An 18,695-nucleotide genomic window follows, 5' to 3' on the forward strand; every position below is an offset into this window, starting at 1 on the left:
GTTAAGCCTCTGCCTTCAGCTCAGGTCATGATCTCAGGGTCCTGGGATTGAGCCCCGCATTGGGCTCTCTGCTCAGCAGGGAGCCTGCTTCCCCCTCTCTCTCTCTGCCTGCCTCTCTGCCTACTTGTGATCTCTGTCTGTCAAATGAATAAATAAAAATAAAATCCTAAAAACAGTTAAATAAATAAAAATAAAAATAAAATGGTACTTCTGGGATGGGATGAAACCATTCCTGACATGGCGGTGATGGAAGTTCGAATGCGTAGATTTCCGGAAGGGAACTAAAGCGCTCAAAATGACTATACAGAAATCCCACTTTAGGAACAAACCCCGAGTACACAGCGACCGGCGCTCACATATACACGATTAGTTCGTTAATCCTAACGGTGTAGAAGCTTCGCTGCGGCACCATTTGTCATAAAAATACAAGTAGCGTATGCTCACTGGCCCACAGGAAGCCCGGCACTCTTACGAGGACTCAGCAGGTATTAATCTAGTTAGCCTTCCCGACAACACCTTCCGGCAAGAACCTTTGTTATTATCATTCTGTGCATAAGGAAATGTAGACACAGAAGGGGAGGTAACGTGCCTACGATCACAGAACAAGCTGGTGTCGAACTTGACATCCGCACCCAGGAGACCCAGGGCCAGGGCAAACTTACTCGCCATATTGAAGGGCCACCCCTTTGGATAATAGTAAAAAGTTGAAAAGTTTCACCTATGTTAAAAAAAAACAGTTGGAAAAAAAAAAAAATACAGGAGTCTGGGGTGGGGCTTCAACCTCATCATCCAATGGAACGACCAGGACCAGCGAGGGCGCATGGTCTACCATCTACCATGGTAGATTCCCCCACCATGAACCGCAGCGACACCAGCTGGGGAAGCTTCTCGAGTGAGCAGACTAGAAAGCCCGTCCCAGCAGAACGGATCCCCCCAGACGATGCTCTCTGAAAGGAAAGAAGATGGTGCTTTGGTCTGGTGCTGGCGCACAAGAGCTCAGAAAGCCCCCTGACCTGTGGTCTTCTCAGTAAACACGACTTTGGACTCGGCCGTGAAGTTCTGTCCGGTGAGGATCATCTGTTGGCCCCCGTAAACCAGGCAGCTGTCGATGTCCTGTCTCTCCACCATGGGCAGCTCGTGGGCAGATCGCTGGGCTGAGGGCCAGAGAAAGACAAGTCACTGGACGGCAGGAGAAGTCCGCTCCAAAGAGGCTTTCTGCTTTCACCGCCACCAAACTTGCTCTACAACCCCCCCCCCACCCCCCCCCCACCCCCGCCTTTGTCACCTGTTGTCATGGCAAGCACGGAGCCAGGAGCCATCGGCCCCAGCAACCGCAGGCTCTGGAATGCCGTGTTCCTGTGAAAGGGCCCTCAGGCACTTGGGCTAGTTTGCTTTGAACCGCACAGGTTTTTTTGTGAATCAAGGGAGAGATGCCTGTTCTCCTTGTAGGAAGGCAAGGTGAATGAGATTTGATCTTTATTTCATAAAAGGGCAAATCAACTTTTCCATAAGAGAGTCCCTTTGCCGGAGCATACTCTCTCCTTGTGCACTTGAGGTCAACAAATGCTTGAATGGATCATACGTGCTAAATGCTAGGGCCTGGTTCCTGTAGGGTTTAGACATACTTGCTCGGGAATTCACTGGGAATCCTAAACTGGGTCTGTGAAACAGCATGACGTTGTCCCATCACCTCTCTGACCTCACTTTCTAGAATCCCCCTCCCCCCACCCTACTGCCTCAGCTGTGTTCCAGCCTATCTTCTAGAATGTTCTCAATGTCTCTCAAACATACCCAGCATACTCCAATCTGCGAGCGCTTGTTCTTCCTAGTCCCCCTCTCTGGAAAGTTCTTCCTGATTACCTGGGTGGCTCCCTTTCTCACTTCTTGTAGGTTTCTCCTCCGACATCCCCTTCTCTGAGATGTTTCCTTACCCGGTACCCCTCCACCCTCCCGCCTTGAGGTTTAAAACAGCAGTCCCTGTTCTCTCTCTGTCTCTCTCTCCTTCTCTCCCCTTTATCTTGCATTATTAGTTCACCTGTCTTTCGAAATCTCTCTCTATTAGAATGTAAGTCCAGGAGGGAGCTTTGTGTACTGCTGTAAGCCGGGGGCCAGGGACAGTGCCTTGGACTTAGTAGGGGGTACTCAGGATGGACGGACTGATGGTAGGATTAACGGAAGGAGGTAGATATGGATGTATCTCAATATTTTTTTTTAAAGAGTATATTTATTTATTTGACAGACAGAGATTACAAGTAGGCAGAGAGGCAGACAGAGAGAGAGGGGGAAGCAGGCTCCCAGCTGAGCAGAGAGCCCGATGCGGGGCTCGATTCCAGGACCCTGAGATCATGACCTGAGCTGAAGGCAGAGGCTTTAACTCAATGAGCCACCTAGGCGCCCCCTCAATAGAGCTTAATACATACAAACACCTACCTGTCAATCTCTCTACATACACCTATATCCTCACCTGTGTCTATGATGAATGAAAGAGAAAGAAACAGGACAGACTTATGCTAAGCATGGGGCTATGATGATATACTTGAATGCTCCCAGCAACTTTTAGAGGAAGGAAGTATTAAAATTATTCACATTTGCCTAGGGAGAAAACTCCGGCTAAGAGAAGTCAGGTGACCCCTGGGCCAAGGGTGTGTGGTGGGACTTAGATCTGAGTCTTCTGGTTTGTCCAGCTCCAGAGCCCCACCCCTTGGTCACTCCATCTAGACCCCGATTTTTCTGGAGGGCCGGCTGCAGGAAAGAACAGAGACCCTCTCCAGCCACCTTTCCTAGGCAGGGGGAGAGACACGTCCCTGTCAGCAAGAGCCACCCATCGGCTCAGGCCTCGCCTTAGCAGCGTGGGCCGCAGGGGCCGGCCCTCCCCTCGTGAGTCAGCCCGAGCTCCTGGCGTTCCTCCCAAGCCCGAGAACTGGGCCGAGGGCCAGGCCTTTCCATGCCAGAGGCCCAAGGACCTCCCCATCTGGGAGCTGTGGCAGGCAGCAGCCGCGTGAGGCCTGAGGCTCAAAGCGAACCCTTCCCTGCCGACCGGGCCGCACCTCTGGGTAGCTGAGCATCCCCTCCATCTCTCCTGAAACCGTCTCCTTCAGGAGCAACCACGCCCTTGGCAACATTTCAGGAGTCTGTTGTGGACCAGCCGGATGCTCCTGGCCGCTTCACCTTGAAAGTGCAACCCAATGACTCATGGTGATTCCTGGCTGGTTTCGCCGCCTGCCGGGCTCAGCCCAGGGACCGGCCCGTCAGTGCTGTTCCAAGGGGCTGCCGGTTGAGAGCACATATTAAAAAGGCCTCACTGCAGAAGCTGCTAATTCCTCCCACATGGGCCGGGTTATTAATCCCTTCTTTCAATAGAAGAGTTTTGTATGACTTCCTAATTGAGCTGCCACAAACGGAGATTTATTAGCAGTGAAAACAGCAGTTGCATTGCCTGGAAAAGCAGGTCCTGACTTTTAAGATCTGCCTTTGATGAGTTTGGGGGACCGCTGGGGGCTTCTGGCCCCAGGCATGGGTGGGGAGGCGGCAAGAGCCGTCCCTCCCATTTTGCAGGTGGAAAGCCTGAGTCATCACTACTGGGCAAGCCAGCCATGGGCTCGTGGCCAGCCAGGCCGGGGACCGGCTGTGGCCGTGACTCTCCGCGCTGGGTGGGAGGCTGGCCCCAACGGCTGGTCCGTGAATCACTGTGCATTGCTGTGAACACGGCGGTCTCCTTCCCAGAGCAGCTTTACCGTGTCTCCCTGCAAAGCCTCACAGTTTCAAGCCAGCACCTTTTTCTTCCTCGGCTGCATTTCATTTCCCACCCCTTCTCCTCATCAGCAGGAAAACATTCTTTTTTTAAAAAACAGCTTAAAGAGAGAGAACAAGGGTCCAGCCCAGCTAACTGTACTTTTGTCCGTTCCCCAGTCCTGAACACATGGTGAGAGCCGGGCGCACCAGCATCCCTGGGAGCTTATCAGAAAGACAGAGCCTCCAGCACCCACCCTCCCCAGACCCAGGGAACCCAAGCTGTGGTGCAACAAGGAAAGGGGAATCCAAGTGGTTATTATCCACTAGCAGGAGAGGCACTCCTGGCCCTGAGGGCATATGAGAATGAGACCGGAAACTTACAGAACACTGACACCCAGGCCCTGACCCTAGAGCAGGGGCTCTCAGCCTGGGTGCTTCTGATGAGGGTGCCGTCGGTATGAAGATCAGCAGCAGCCCTGGCCTCCCCCGGACCGGCTGCCAGCCGCACCCCTCCCCTATGGACAACCAGCACTGTCCCTAGTCATAAAGCTGGATGGCCTTGGGGAGGAGGGGGGCCAAAATCGTCCCTGGTTGAGAACACTGTTCTACACATTCTGACTTCAATGCTCTGAGGGGAAGATGCCAGCAGAGATTTTTTTTTTTCGTTTTTTTTTTTAAAATGACCTCTAAGGATTCCAGTGGGTCCCACCAGGTATGATCTGCCAGAGACCATCAGTGGCAGGATAACGCAGGACCCGGGAGCCAAAGGAGAATTTCCAATTCACTGCTGCTTGGGCTCTGGGGTCAGAAAGACACGGATTCTGAGTCTTGTGTCGGCCACCTCCCTGCTGTGTGACCCTGAGCGAGTCACTTCACCTCTCTGGATCACAGATGCCTCCTCGGGAAAATGCTGTCTGCTCCTGCCCTCGTGCGTCTGGTACCAGCAGCTCGAGAGAACATACCGCGTGTAAACGCGGGCTCGGGCAGTACAGACTTGGCGAAATAGCAAATACCGATCACCCAGACATCCACCGATGCCCGGACGGACGGACTCATAGAGAAACACGATTCAGCCACGAGAAGGAACGAAGCAAGGTATAGGCCACACCGTGGGGAAACCCTGAACACGTGATGCTAAACGCAAGGCCAGACACCAAGGGACAGACCCGCAGATACAAACCGCTCGGACCGGGGCGAATCCGCAGAGACGGAGCACAGACAGGTGGTCGCCTAGGGCGGGGGGGGGGGGGGTGACAAGCTCTGGAACTGGAGGGTGGCGGTGGCACACCACGAGTGTCCTCCGTGCCATGGATTTATACCCGTTCAAGCAGGTCAAGCGGCAGTTTGTTATGTGTATTTTATCACAGTAAGAAAAGCGTCTTACGTAAGACAAAAGCACTGAGCCAGCGCCTGGCCCACGGTAACCGTTCGAGAAACGACTCTTTCTCACCGTCGACTTTCAAAATGCAACACTTTCTTGCTTAGCCCTTTGCAGAACATTCTCACTTGTCTTTTTTAACCTTTCGGGGACAGCCCTGCTGGAGCGCAGACCAAAACACTATTAATGTCGCTTTGGCCACAGAGGAACAGATGCCTGGCTCCCCGCGCCCTCAAGGGGCAGCCCCGCGCGGGTGACAACCTGGTCCTAGCTCGGGGGGGTCCTCGCGTGGGGCTCCTCTAAGCCTGGTTCCCCCTCTGGGTGTCGCGACTGTTCACAGACCTACCTCACAGGCTATTCCAAGACTCTCATGAGAGAACCCACAGGAAGTGTACGTGGTTCGGTCAGTTCCAGCCAGCAAGGCTGCGGGTATGAGACCCTGTATGTCTCCAGCAGTTTCCATGCGCCAGGCGTGGGCTAGGTGTGGCTGCCTCAGACTCCGCATTTCCCCCAGCCTGCGCCCACCAGGTCCCACCTCCCGATGCACGCTACTGAGCATGTCACTGTTGCTCTTGGTGGATCCCGACCCAGAAACTGGATTGCTCAACCTCAACCAGCAGAGTTGCTCAAGGGAAGGCTCCCGGGTCCCCTGCAGCCGGGTGACCTGGTTGGAGGCGGCACCGGGTAATCATACAGGTGCTCAGACCACACCCTCCATCCCCCCCGCCCCCGCACCCAGATCGCCTAAAATTTGCAATGGTAACAACCTTTCCAGGCGGCTTGTTCCACACATCTGTTTGAGCGCCAACTCTGACTCTTAAAGAGGCCACCTGAGGACGAGGGGACCTCTCTCCAGGGGATCCCCCAGGCATCCTCAGAGAGCCCCGAGGTAAAGCAAACAAATCCAATTAGCCTCTGAAAGAGGAACTGAAGAGAGGCAAACAGCAACCAAAATTACCCTCCTGGGGTCCACTTCCTCCCCTCTCTCTCTGATGCAACCTCGCACACGGATGACTGCTAATTGGACCATCCAAGACCTGCGAGAGGGCTCACAGGAAGCCCAGGTGCGCGCGCGAACCCCCATCGCACCAGCTCGGGGTTGTGCGGGTCTGCCCGCGTCCTCCTGGAAACGGGACGTTACTGCTCGCCTGTCTACAACTCACCCGTCATTGGGGTATGTGGCCAAGAATTACGATTACCCAAAAAAAACCTCAAGAGACAGGCAGGAGAGGCTGGTCCGAGCAATCTGATTCTGCAGAGCGGCTGGTTTTGTCTAATAATAGCGAGTAATTACCGCTGACAGAGAGTGCCTTGGATTCTAGGCACTTCATACGCATGTATTTGTTGATACCATAAAACACACATGAGGAGGCAATTTAGGGTTGCTCGGTGCTGGAGCTCAAAGCCCAGCTTGGTGACTTCCAAGCTTTGGGACCTGGGGCAAGTCACTTCTCTCTGTGTCTCCCTTTTCTCATCTATAAAATGAAAATAACATAGTACCAGCCTCATAGGGCTATTTGCAAACTAAATGTGTCAGTGCGTGGAAAGCGTGTAGCATTTTGACAGGCTCACTGAACCTTCGTTACATTTATTTTTACTGCTGAGCTTCAAGGGACCACTAAGCAAGAATCATTCCCATTTTGCAGCTGGGAGCACTGGGTCTCCCAGAGGAGAAGGGGTACGCCTGAGAGCTCACAGCTAAGTAAGGCAGACAGAAGACAGACAGACCATGGGGTTCTACTACCCGGAGGGACCCCTTTTCCACTGGGAAAGCCACCAGCCAGCCCAGGCAAGAGGGGACAGTAGGAGGCAGGGGAAGGGAGGGGCCCCCATCAGTCTCATCATTCTGGCCCAGGCACTGGCCACCCCTGGCCTCAGAGCACCAGCTGCTGTCCACACTTCTCGTCTCTACAACAGGCTGCCGTCCTTGGCTGTGAGCCCGGCCCCACTCAGAATACAGTGCTGACTCGGGCCTCGCCTGAGACCAGCCCCTTAGGTCCCTCAGGCCCTGCCCTGATGATTCCGGGGTCTTCCCTGGGAAGTGGGAGGTGGGACAGCAAATCTCCCCGAATGTGAGGTTCAAGTCTGTGCGACACCTGTCAGCATTCACCCCGTGGGAGTGCGGGGCAGCATGCACAGACACGTGGGGCCCGCGGCACACACGACCACCTTCTCACTCCAGACCTCGGGCGGCCTCAGCTTTCCCGCATGGAACACAGAGCAGTAACATGTACCCTGCAGGGCTGGTGGGTCTCATCTCCCCGAACCCACAAAGCAGTAGGGCCACGGTGGACGCTCTGACCTCTCCTTGCTCAGATAATCACGCTCCCATTCCAAAGTGCTAAGAGGCACGGACAATACATATCTCCATACCACAAGACCCTCCCTGAGGGCCGCAAGACTCTCCACCTGACTGCTGGATGGGCTTTTTGGCCACTACGAGCCTCAGGCAGCCTGGACACCAGAAGGACACAGGTGTCTCCCCCGGCTCGGCCCCTCTCCTTGCCAGGCACAGCTGCAGCAAATCACAAAATGCTTCTGCACTTCCGCCCGCTAGAACAGAAGCTCCAAGAGGACAGCATTTCATGCCTCCAACACTCACTGGCACCGGTCAATGTTTCTGAATGAATGGATTGAGCAAGTCTTTCGGGTGAGCCTAGAGAGGCCACGAGGAGGCTGGAAACAAGTTAATACACGTGAGAGCCGTGGGCACACGGCCGACTTTCAATCAGGGCGGTTTTGCCTTCCCGGCCCATGCGTGACTAGCTCTGTGAGGGAGCTTCCGTCAGATAACCATATGGATCATCAGGGCAACCTCCCCAATCTTGGCCCCCTCCCCCCTAAGCCCGGCACTACTTGCCACCCGGCCCAACCATTGCACAGGCCAGAAAACCACCCAGGTCCCTTCTCAGCAGCAGGGGGTGCTGCTTGGTGCCCACGCCCCGAACCCGTGTTTGTTAAACTCCCACACCCGTCTACTGCTGCCTAGGCTGTGGTCTCTTGGCAGCGACACAGTGACAGGCAGAGGTGTATGCAAAGCTGCTGTGCAGAGCCATGGGGAGGGTGGCCAACCAGCAAGTGCGGGGCATACCACGGGAGAGGCGCTCGGTTATCCTGCTGTGATTTCAGCCGGCACCTACTATAGGACACACACACACACACACGCGCGCGCGCACGCGCGCATTTAACCCCAAGAGATAGGTACGGCTACCATCCCCATTTTACAGATGAGAAAACTGAGGCACAGAGCTTTAAGGAACTTCCTACGACTACATAGCCACTAAGGGGCAGAGGCAGGATTCAAAACCCAGGCCCAGACCTCATCACCACCCAAAACTGCTTCTCCCCATCCTGTACGTTTCTGGTGTTTCTGAAATGTGGCTTCTCGGTCCTTGCTTAGAAGTCTCCTTGGGCAGCAGGGGCTGAAAAAGGCCTGGCCTAGCCACCCTCTGTCCAATGCTCAAATTTCATCCCTGATTTACCACTACAGCAGCTCGGGAGATAATCTATTGCCATGAGTGGCAGGGCACCCATGGGCCTCTGAAGGTTGCTGAGCTGGTCTCTTGGTTATGTGAGAGGAGGCCAGTTTTGGGGTTCTGGCCGAAACCAATTTGTCACCCGTGCTGTCACTCCACATCCAGCACGATGGGAATGTCATCTCTAGTTTGGCCCCTTCCTAGTTATGTGACCACACGCAATTTATTCAGCTTCTCTGTGTTTCAGTTTTCCCAGCTGTGAAATGGGAACAGATACTGAGTACTGAGTTCCCCGTGTTTCTGATGATTCAGCAGCAACATGGAACGTGCTGGACTCGCAGCAGGTGTCTGATAATTGTTCCTCTTCCTTTACCTCTTTCCTGCCAGGTCCCTGTTGTCGCTTTTCTTCCTTCATTTGGTTTTCAAGTATTTATGAACGTCTACTGTGTACCAGACACTGTGCCAAATGAGTTTGAAAATATAGATCCCATCATGTTAGGCCCCTACTTGGAACTCAGGGCTTCCCATTTCACTTGGAATAAAATCTGAGACCCCAGCTTCATCTCCAGAGCTCTCCTGACCCCTATTTACTCCACACAGCCTCCCCAGCTGCCCTTCTGTTCCCTGAAGACCCAAGCTTATCCCTGCCCCAGGGCCTTTGCACTTACTGTATTCTTTAGCTGGGCCATGCTCCCCCACCACTCAGGCCCAGCTTAATGTGTCACCTCTTCCAAGAGGGTCTCCCCTGATCAGGCATACCCAAGGCTACTGGTCCCCACCCCTAAGTCACCAACACATGGTCCTTGTTATTTTCATCACCACGCTTAGCTGTTTGAAATGATGCTTTTCATTACTTATTTATTGTTGGTTTCCCCACTAGAGTGTGACCGCCACAAGGGCCAAGACTTTCTTTTGATCGTTGTTTTATCCCTAGTGCCTAGAACAGTGTATCATGCACTCCAAACATATTTCTAAGCGGTAAAATCCACATTAAGAAGCCCATAAGAATTAGGTGGGTCCTCTCGGCTTCTGGCAGAAGCAGGTGGACAAGTTAAGCATCTTTGCTTTCGTGAAGCAAATGAGGGAATATGCCAGGCTGGTCCCACTGATTCTAAGGACATTCATGAGGCAACCTTGCATGATCACCCATCTCCCAAGCCAGACCTAGGGGAATGAGAGGGAGCAGAGAAAGCCTATTGATGAGGGAAGGAACACAGTTGGGTTTTCCAAGCTCTTGCTGGCAGAAAAGGGCATATGAAACAAGCAGATTTCCAGATGGTGAACGATGGACCTCAACCCTACCTCACACCATACAAAAAACTGGCCTGAGACGGAGTGTATCCCTAGACATAAAAGCCAGAATCAAAAAGCTTCTAGAAGAAAACATAAGAGAGTATCTTTGCTCCTTCAGACAGGTAGGGGATGTGTTGGGGGGAATGCAAAGAGCACTAACCCCAAAGGAAAAGAAAATGATAAACCAGGACGTCATCAAAATAAAATATCGATGCCGGTGAGAAGATACAAATAAGAAAATAAACAGGCAAACCACGGACTGGGGAAAATATTCATAGTACATACATCTGACAAAAGACTCCTATCCAAATAACCGCTGCATATTAACAACAAAAGTCTGAGATTTTTGCCAATAAAAAATGGGCAAAAGCTTTGAATGGACACTTCACCAGAGAAGACACGGAAACAGTCCAGAGGCACACAACCAGAGCTCAGCATCCTGAGTCATTAGGGAAATGCAAATTGTGCCCAAGGGGGTACACTTCAGGCTCCCCGGAATTATAAAATGATTTAGGAAACACTTAAATTGGAACGCATCCTTTCCCCATGAAGCGGTAATTCCATTTCTAGATATCCACCTGGGAGCGGTGGAAGCATTTGTCCACAAAAGACCCAGAATGAGAAGGTTCGTGGCAGCCACAGCACCCGAACCCTCCAACAAGCCCAGTGTCTATCAATGGAAAAAAATCATTAGAGTCACACAACTGAAAAGTGCTCATTGAGAAAAAAGGATACACTATCGAGTCATGCCATAATAGCAACGGATCTCTAAACCACCGTGCCGAGCAGAAGCAGCCAGCCCCAGGAGACCACGCTGCAGAATTCCATCAAGTAAGGTACTAGAACAGGCAAAGCCAATATACGGTGACGGGAAGCAGAACAGAGGTTGCTTGGGTGTATGGGAGTGGGGAGGAGGCTCTGGCGGGTGGGGAACAAGGGCCCTTCCAGGAGGGAAGGAAATGTCCTGTGTCCCGTTTTGAGTCGTGGTCACACAGGTGCGGCGAATTGTCAAAAATCATTCAGCTGAAGACGTGCAGTCTGCGTAACTGATTGTATCTTCACTAGACCTCGGTGACACCCAGTTATGTCACAAAAAGGGAGAGACTGGAAAGAGCCTGTGAGAAAATTCATGTGCCGCTCCCCATCATACACCTGCCCCCCAGGTCCTGCGAAAGGAGCAGAGCAAATGTTCACTCTGCGCTGAGAGTGGGCAGGACTTGGTAGAAAACTGGTTTTGGTGTTTTCTGAAACTCCATGAACAGAGACGGGCCCCTCTGCAGGGCAGGAAGTGAACCCATGGGCAGGTTCTCAAGGGACAAGAGCTCTGCACCCGGGGACAGTCCCCCCCAACCCCCCATCCCTTCATGGCCTTTCTCTCCCGCCAGGCAGCCTAGAGATGCTTGTTTTCACTATTTTTTTTTTAAACAAACATTCTAGAGATAGTTGCTATGTGGCAGGCCCTGGCTGACACCCTCTGGTTTCTGTCCTTATGGGAGAGAGACTGACAAGTAAATCGGGTTGTCAGCACACAGCGGGGGCCCCCGTCCCCTGTGCGGTCAGGACAAGAGACCTCCTTGAGGGGCCATGTGAACGGCAGCCTTGGCGGAGGAGGGAGCCCAGGGACTGGAGGGTGGGAGGAGTGGGGGAGGCAAGGTCGGGGGGCTCCAAGCTTCGCAGCACAGCAGAATTGCCAAGCGACCTCCGAAAGGTGTCCACGCACAGACCCCACCTGACTGACAGACTCGCCGTCTCTGGGGTGGTGATTCCAGTGGGCAGCCAAGTTTGAGAAGCCATGTTCTGGATGGAGGAGAGAGCAAGGGCAAAAGCCAAGAGAGAAGTCCCAGAAAGATGCCAATGGATTTGGGGACCGAGGAGCAGAGACGTATGTGAGGTCAAGAAATGCAGCAGAGGCGGCATCCTGGGCTGACCGGAGTGCCCGCTAGACCTCCGCAGCCACCCAGAAGCTCACGCCTGACTAGATACTGAAATACGGTCTTTGAAGGTGCAAGTGAGCTCAGGATAGAGGGCAGATCAGGCAGGATCAGTGTGGGCCCCCACCCCAATGACCGTGTCCTTGGAAGAGACCAAGGAGAGGGTCACGTGAGAAGGCGGCAGAGACTGGAGTGATGCCCCTCGGGCCGAGGCGTGCAAGGCCACTGGCCAGCACCTGCAGCTGGGAGAGGGGCCTGGAACATTCCCCCACAGAGCCTCCAGAAGGAACCACCTGGCTGAGCCCTGGATTCTGCGCTCTGGCCTCTGGAACCATGAGACAACAGATATTTGTCGTTCTGAGGCTCCCCATCGGGGGCACCTAGTCCGTGCCCACCCTGGGAAAGTCCTACAAGATGGACCCAGGGGTGCAACCACCCCGATAAAGTCACACTGGTGTTGAGAACACAGAGGACCCTCAAGGAAAGGAGAATTGTCCCATCGCAAGGCTCAGGAGGAGGAAAGGCACCGCCGCTGCGAGCCGGGTGTGCGGTTGGGGAAGACAGGGGTGTGCCCTCCTGCCCTCGGCTGTGTTTCCTGTTCCCGGAGGAGCGGGAGTCGTGGCTGTCGGTTGTCATCTGCAGTGGGAAGGGGGTGGGGACGGCACCCGGAGCCGGGAGGACGGGGGAAGCTGCAAGGTCAGCTCCGCTGACAGTCAAGGGAAGGAACTGGAAGCATCCCCTCGGCCATACGGAAGGCTCTGGCGGGAACAGGGAAGTACCATGGAGTGCCCGTCTACGCAAAGGCGAGCTCTGACCTCTTGCGTGCTGACCTGTGAAGGAATGTGAGCAGTGGACGGTTCTAGCAAATTAGTCCACTTTCCAAAGAGTGGCCTCCAATAATCTGCTCAAGTTTTTTGTTTTGTTTTTTTTTTCCACTAGAATCTGAGAACTTACCCTTGAAGCAACGCATCCAAAGTGTACGTAAGAGAGCCATGCAAATAAGTACCAGCCCCCTGAGTGTTTTTCCTGCCAACTCACCCTCCCCACGGGGTCCATCCTAAGTCAACCAGTCAATCAATACTTACCAGAAACATACTGTATCTGCACAGGCTACAGACTAAGTGTCAGTAAATAGTTACTGAATATCTCCGTAGGAACCATAGAGTAAGGCCATTCATCAATAAGTATGTACAGACCCATCAGGCAGTGGTCTAGGCAAACAGGACAAAGGAGGGAATAAAAATGACAGAGGATTCTGGGTGAGAGAGAGAGAGACCAACTGGTGGTTCAGTGTGGTATTGCAAGGAACCGTGGTCTAGAAACCTCGAGAAGTTATTTCGCAGAACTGGAAAGCTGGAGACTCCGGCTCTGCTGCCTACTGAGTAAAAATGAGTGAATCACTTTACCAAGAAAGTCTGTTTCCTTATCTGTCAAAAGGAGGCGGTTGAATCAGCCAAATACAGAAAAAAGCCTACGTCTGAGGTTCAAACAAGTTTGTAACACCCCAGAGATCTTGCTGGAGGTGCCCATGGTTCAGGGGTGATCCTCAAAGTCTCAGATCAACAGGAGATACATTGACCTGAGCGACCCAGACCCAGAGAGAAACAGGAGAGAAACAGGGAACTCTGGCATGTACCTCTCCTGAGGCCACCTGCTCCCCACCTTGCTACAAACCACAGCCCCATCCTGTAGTGTGAGTCATCTGCCAGAAAGAGGAGACCTTATCTTCTCAAAATCCCCCAAATTACTGAGGAAGAGCCTGAGTTTCCTTCCCAAAAACATCTCGAGATGTTCGAAACCAACATCGGAGTGGGGCAGCCTCCGTGGCTAGCACTCAGGGGACAGGGGTGGGGTCTGCTGCGTAGGGGAGGGGAATTCCAATGTTTCTGAGATGATGTTTTTCAACACTTGTTTTCCTTTGTTGTCTGCTGTTGGGTCTTTCTCTTCTAACATCAGAGGATAGACTCACCACCACGTTCAGCCTGATCCACACACATCGTGACTTGTAAGGCTGGAAGAAATCATAGGGCCCCTTCATCTTTTTCCAAAGACCAACCAAGACCAAGTTCTGGCTTCTCTCCCAATGAGAGCCCAGGCTCTTTCGTGATTGGCTTTCAATCCTGAGGGCCAGGCTTCCTCAACCCTCTCTGCATAAAGATATTCATGCATTTGCTTTATTCATTAATGTCTGATTAAGATTATCTCTGATTAATCAAAGCCACATGAAGATTTCCTCTGATCCACACAGTATTTTGAATTTATTGCTGGTTTTTATTGTTGTTGTTGTTGTTTTAATCAGGAGAGTTTTGGTTGGTCTTAGAAAGTCAGAGGATTTGGCCACCCCTAGCCTCCAGGCCCACATGGAAATACTGGGTAGGGTGACAAAAAGGCAGTCCCTTTAGGTGGGGAACATGTCTTCCTGCTCCCTGGTCTCCACCGCTCCCTACTGCCTCCCACCAAGCCACTCTACTCCTCCACGGGACCTCCCTGGCCTCCATAGGCAATGGATTTTCGCGACACAGAGTTATGGTAAAATGTCCAGCAGAAAGGAAAAAGAACCCTGAAACACAATTGAATATAGAACACGACTGTAACAACATAAAAAATGCTCTCAGAAGAAAACTAAAAAATAATATAAACAGCTTCGATTTCTGCAACAATGTTCACTTTTTTCTCCTTCATGCTCTGACAAACGATTTGTGAACTCTCAAAGCCGGGGCAGACAATAAGTTTTGCCATGTCGAACTGCAAAAAACCAACAACAAACCCTGCCTCAAGTACCCAGGGATGAGCTGAACGTGGCTGCTTCTTTCAAAGCCTCGTGAGAACCCAGCCAGCTCCATGCTCGGGGCCCGTGCACATGGGAGGTCTCGGCCACCGCATACTGGATCATTCTAAGATTCCTCTGGATCTTTGGGCATCTTTCCCTGTCGGCATCCCAGCCCTGCCAGCACAAGTTAGCCAATCTCTCAGCTCCTGCTACCTCCCCCCCTACAAAATGGGCATCATGGCACCAGCTATCACCAAAGACCACCGTGAAGATTCTAAGAGCTTTTGAGGGCTGAGATTTAGGCACTGAGACCCGCAGAATCACCGCTCCAGAGGTGAGAGCCACTAGGATACTCTTCTGGTTGAAAGGAGAAGCGAACGGGTGCCAGGGTGGCTCAGTGGGTTAAAGCCTCTGCCTTTGGCTCAGGTCATGATCCCAAGGTCCTGGGATCGAGCCCCGCATCGGGCTCTCTGCTCAGCGGGGAGCCTGCTTCCTCCTCTCTTTCTGCCTGCCTCTCTGCTTACTTGTGATCTCTGTCAAATAAATAAATAAAATCTTTTAAAAAAAAGAAAGAAAGAAGGGAGAGGCGAGGAAAAGAAAAAGAGGACACTGTGTACAGTAAACCCACTCCAATGGCATCTACCCTCTTTAAGACCAAAACATTTATGCATTTCAAATGTTCTGAACAAAGCTGTAGGCTACTCATTAGCTGTATTATTTTTTAATTTCCTGTGAGACCACGAAACCTTCCACCAGTAAATAGAAGCAGAGAGAAACTGTTACATGGGCTCTGTCTCTGGGCCCTTGGCTCCTCTCGGAGCCCCTGATGACCCTTGTGTCTTCTCGCTGGGCACCTTGCCCCGGTCCAAAGGTCACGTACATACACTTTGCAGAGGCTGACCCTGCCCGAAGCCCAACTTACAGCACTCGATGGGGTTAGACGCCGTCTGCAGGGAGACGATCCTGCCGCTGGACTCTGGAATGTGCACTCGGAACACCAGGCGCACCCGCGTGTTCTTCCTGCCGATGTCCGTCTCGCCTTTCCGCAGCTCGATGTCGGCGTTCCGAAGTTTCAGGATCCCCGCGCAGTCAATGCTGTGGGCAGGTGGAGAACCCCAGTTAGAACTGAGCATCTCAGGGAAAAAGGAAAGATCGTCCACAAAACCACCTTACTCAGTTAACCAAAATCATTCCATCACCACTACAGTGGCCAGGGGTCGGGGGGGAGGATTGCAATCCAGGATAAGCACTTCCACCAGGAACGGACGCCCAGCTGGAGGTCAGACAAAGTCAGGAGAGAAACCCCCAGTGTAAATTACTTCCCTAGGGAGGTTTTTTTTTTTTCATGCCAACTTTTCTACTCCCAAAAGTATCTGAAAAGCTCAAATATGCAAGGGGTAAAATTGATTAGAAACGGCTCAGTAGGTAAGAGGGATGTATCATCATGTACAGTAACTATCTGTAATTTGATAAATGTACTGTGGTCACAAGAACGCATTCTTGTTCTGAGGAAATGCACACTCAGGCATCTAAAAGTAAAAAAAAAAAAAAAAAAGCCACTCTGTCTGCAGCTAAGTCTCAAACAGCTCAGGAAAGTGCAAAGGGTGAAGGGAGAAATGACGCGAGTGTAGGGCATGTTCATGATCGGCAGACCTGAGTGAACAGTAGACGGGAGTTCTTGGTAAGATTCTCGCGGTTTGGAAGTTTGAGATTATTTTCTAACATGGGGTTTGTTTTAACGCCAATACATGGGTGCAATGTCTCCCAAACTTAAGCTACAGGCCTATTGCTTGGTGAATTTAGACCTTTCTGCATCCTTATTTGATCATTTTTTAATGCCAAATAAATGTTGAAATGTACATAAATTAAGCCTCATCCCAAGTAACATAATCCACAGATGCACCGGTATTCTTCCTCCTGACACCCATGACAAGGACTTAGGTAGAGAGCTTTGAAAATAGAAACTTTCTCAACAAATCTCGAAGGGTCCATCACAGAGTGGGAACCACCATCCACGGTTCCTTCCGCCAACTCCAGAGTCCCCTGTCCCAACTCCCTACCACTCGCTTCCTCATAAAGACCCACCACCCTTGGTCCCCAGCCCTTACGTTGCCCTCATGTTGTTTTTTGGCTCTAGAGGGATCTCCAGGACTTTGGTGTTGCCCACGATCTTCTCGTAGCTGGTGGTAGTGACGGTTTTACCCGTGATTCGGTGCACCTGGTAGAAGGCGTGGGGCTTAAGGATCCGCTCATCTGCTGTCCCAATGAAGATCTGAAGCCCCAGGGGCTTGTTTTCCATGTAGCCATGGAGCTGTGGGCAAGAACACAAAATCAAATTATTATAACACCTTTAGTATGCAGGGTGCTGGTGGGTGTCATCCCACAAAGATCTGAGAAGCTCTCAGGCGGCAGAAAGAGCCCAGGATTGCTGCACCATCTGGAGGAATGGAGAACTGGAAGGGACCTTGACGTCCGACCAGAAGGGCTGCTTCAATAAAATACAGACATCCTCTCTAAAACAGAATATTAAACAACTGTGATGAAGAATGTAGGAGATCAGAATTGCATTTACGAGGAAACAGCCAGAAACTGCCAGTGTTCAGTGTTGTCGGGAGGGGTATGGGGAGAGTGTCACATGGTGGTGAGGACAGAAAATAATTGGGAAAGATAAACCAGAGCTCTTGACAGTGGTTGCCTGGGAAGATCAGAAGGAACTTACACTTTTTATGTGAATAGATTCCAACTAACATGTTATATTTTTTCATTTAAAAAAAGAAAGAGCTAGGCAAAAGTACCATCATCTGAGTTCAAAGAAAATTAAAGACTGGAGGAAAATATGTGCAACATAGAACAGGCAAAGGATTAGTACCTAGAATATATAAAGAACGCCTATAAAATTCCCAGCCATCCTATTTAAAATTGAGTCTTTCCCCCAGTGGGTAGGACTACCTCCTTCCTTCTTCTCTAGCTTCTTTTCCTTATTTTAATATTATTATCTATTTCCTCAATTCCTTTTGGTTACATCTTTCTTTCTTTCTTCTTTTTTTTTTTTTTTTTTTTTGCAAAAGAGAGTGTGGGTGTGGGTGGGTGTGTACACATGCATGTGAGAGGGAGAGGAGGGGCAGAAGGAGGGGAAGAGAGAGAACCTTAAGCAGGCTTCATGCCCAGCCTGGAGCCCAACATGGGGCTCCATCTCACAACCCTGAGATCATGACCTGAGCCAAAATCAAGAGTTGGACACTTAACCAACCCAGGTGCCCCAGGTCTTTCTCCTACAACTAGACTGTCACCTCTTTGAGGGCAGGCATGTTTGTTTATTTTACTTGCCACAACATCCCTAACCTAGAATACTGTTCGGTGCATTGTGAGCATGCTGGTACATGTTTGCTGAATGCATTAACAAAATTATCCAACAGAAAAATGTGCAAGAAATGTCAACAGGCAAGTCACAGAAAAACAAATGGCCATTGGCATGGAAAAGATGTTCAATCTGACTTATAAACAGTAAAATGAAAATTACATAAAGATAGGAAACCATTTTTCACCTGTTCGATTGGCATGCATGTTGGTATTTGATAAAATCACACGTTTTAGTGACTTCAGGCACAGAGGCACGCTCACGCAGTTCACAGGAACATACCCTGGTATAACTGTTTTGTTCATATTTTTTTTTAAAGATCTTGTTTACTTGTTTGACAGAGAGATAGAGAGGGCACAAGTAGGCAGAGCAGCAGGCAGAGGGAGAGAGAGAAGCAGGCTCTTGGTTTAGCCTGGAGCCTGATACGGGGCTTGATCCAGGACCCTGGGATTATGACCTGAGCCACCCAGGTGCCCCTGTCATATTTTTTAAAAGATTTTATTTTTGAGTGATCTATACCCAGCATGGGGCTGGAACTCACAATCCCGAGATTAAGAGTTGCACACTCTGCCAACCGAGTCAGCCAGGCGCCCCTTAAAGAGAATTGTAATAGCAGCTCTTAAAATTAAAAAATACATATTCCCTCTGACCTGGTAATTCCATTCCTCACTATGTATCCTAAAAGAAATACTGTGCATTCAGGAAGCATGCACAAAAATATTTACTAAAACAAATGGAGTAATAAACAATTACAGCA

General features: G+C 51.2%; 1 protein-coding gene across 7 annotated transcripts in view; it reads right to left on the minus strand.

The window, feature by feature from the left end:
* NFATC2 (nuclear factor of activated T cells 2) overlaps positions 1–18,695 on the minus strand; it is a 156,654-nt gene that overhangs the window by 61,491 nt on the left and 76,468 nt on the right. For all 7 annotated transcript variants that reach the window (XM_045981377.1, XM_045981376.1, XM_045981375.1 and 4 more), the window contains exons 4-6: positions 16,689–16,891; positions 15,503–15,675; positions 1,014–1,154 (exon numbers count right to left, since the gene is read on the minus strand). In XM_045981377.1, coding sequence (XP_045837333.1) covers positions 1,014–1,154; positions 15,503–15,675; positions 16,689–16,891 — 517 coding nt within the window. The remainder of the gene's footprint in view (positions 1–1,013; positions 1,155–15,502; positions 15,676–16,688; positions 16,892–18,695) is intronic.

The sequence above is a fragment of the Meles meles genome, chromosome 16 (assembly GCF_922984935.1).
Source record: "Meles meles chromosome 16, mMelMel3.1 paternal haplotype, whole genome shotgun sequence".
NCBI classification, from domain to species: Eukaryota; Metazoa; Chordata; class Mammalia; order Carnivora; family Mustelidae; genus Meles; species Meles meles.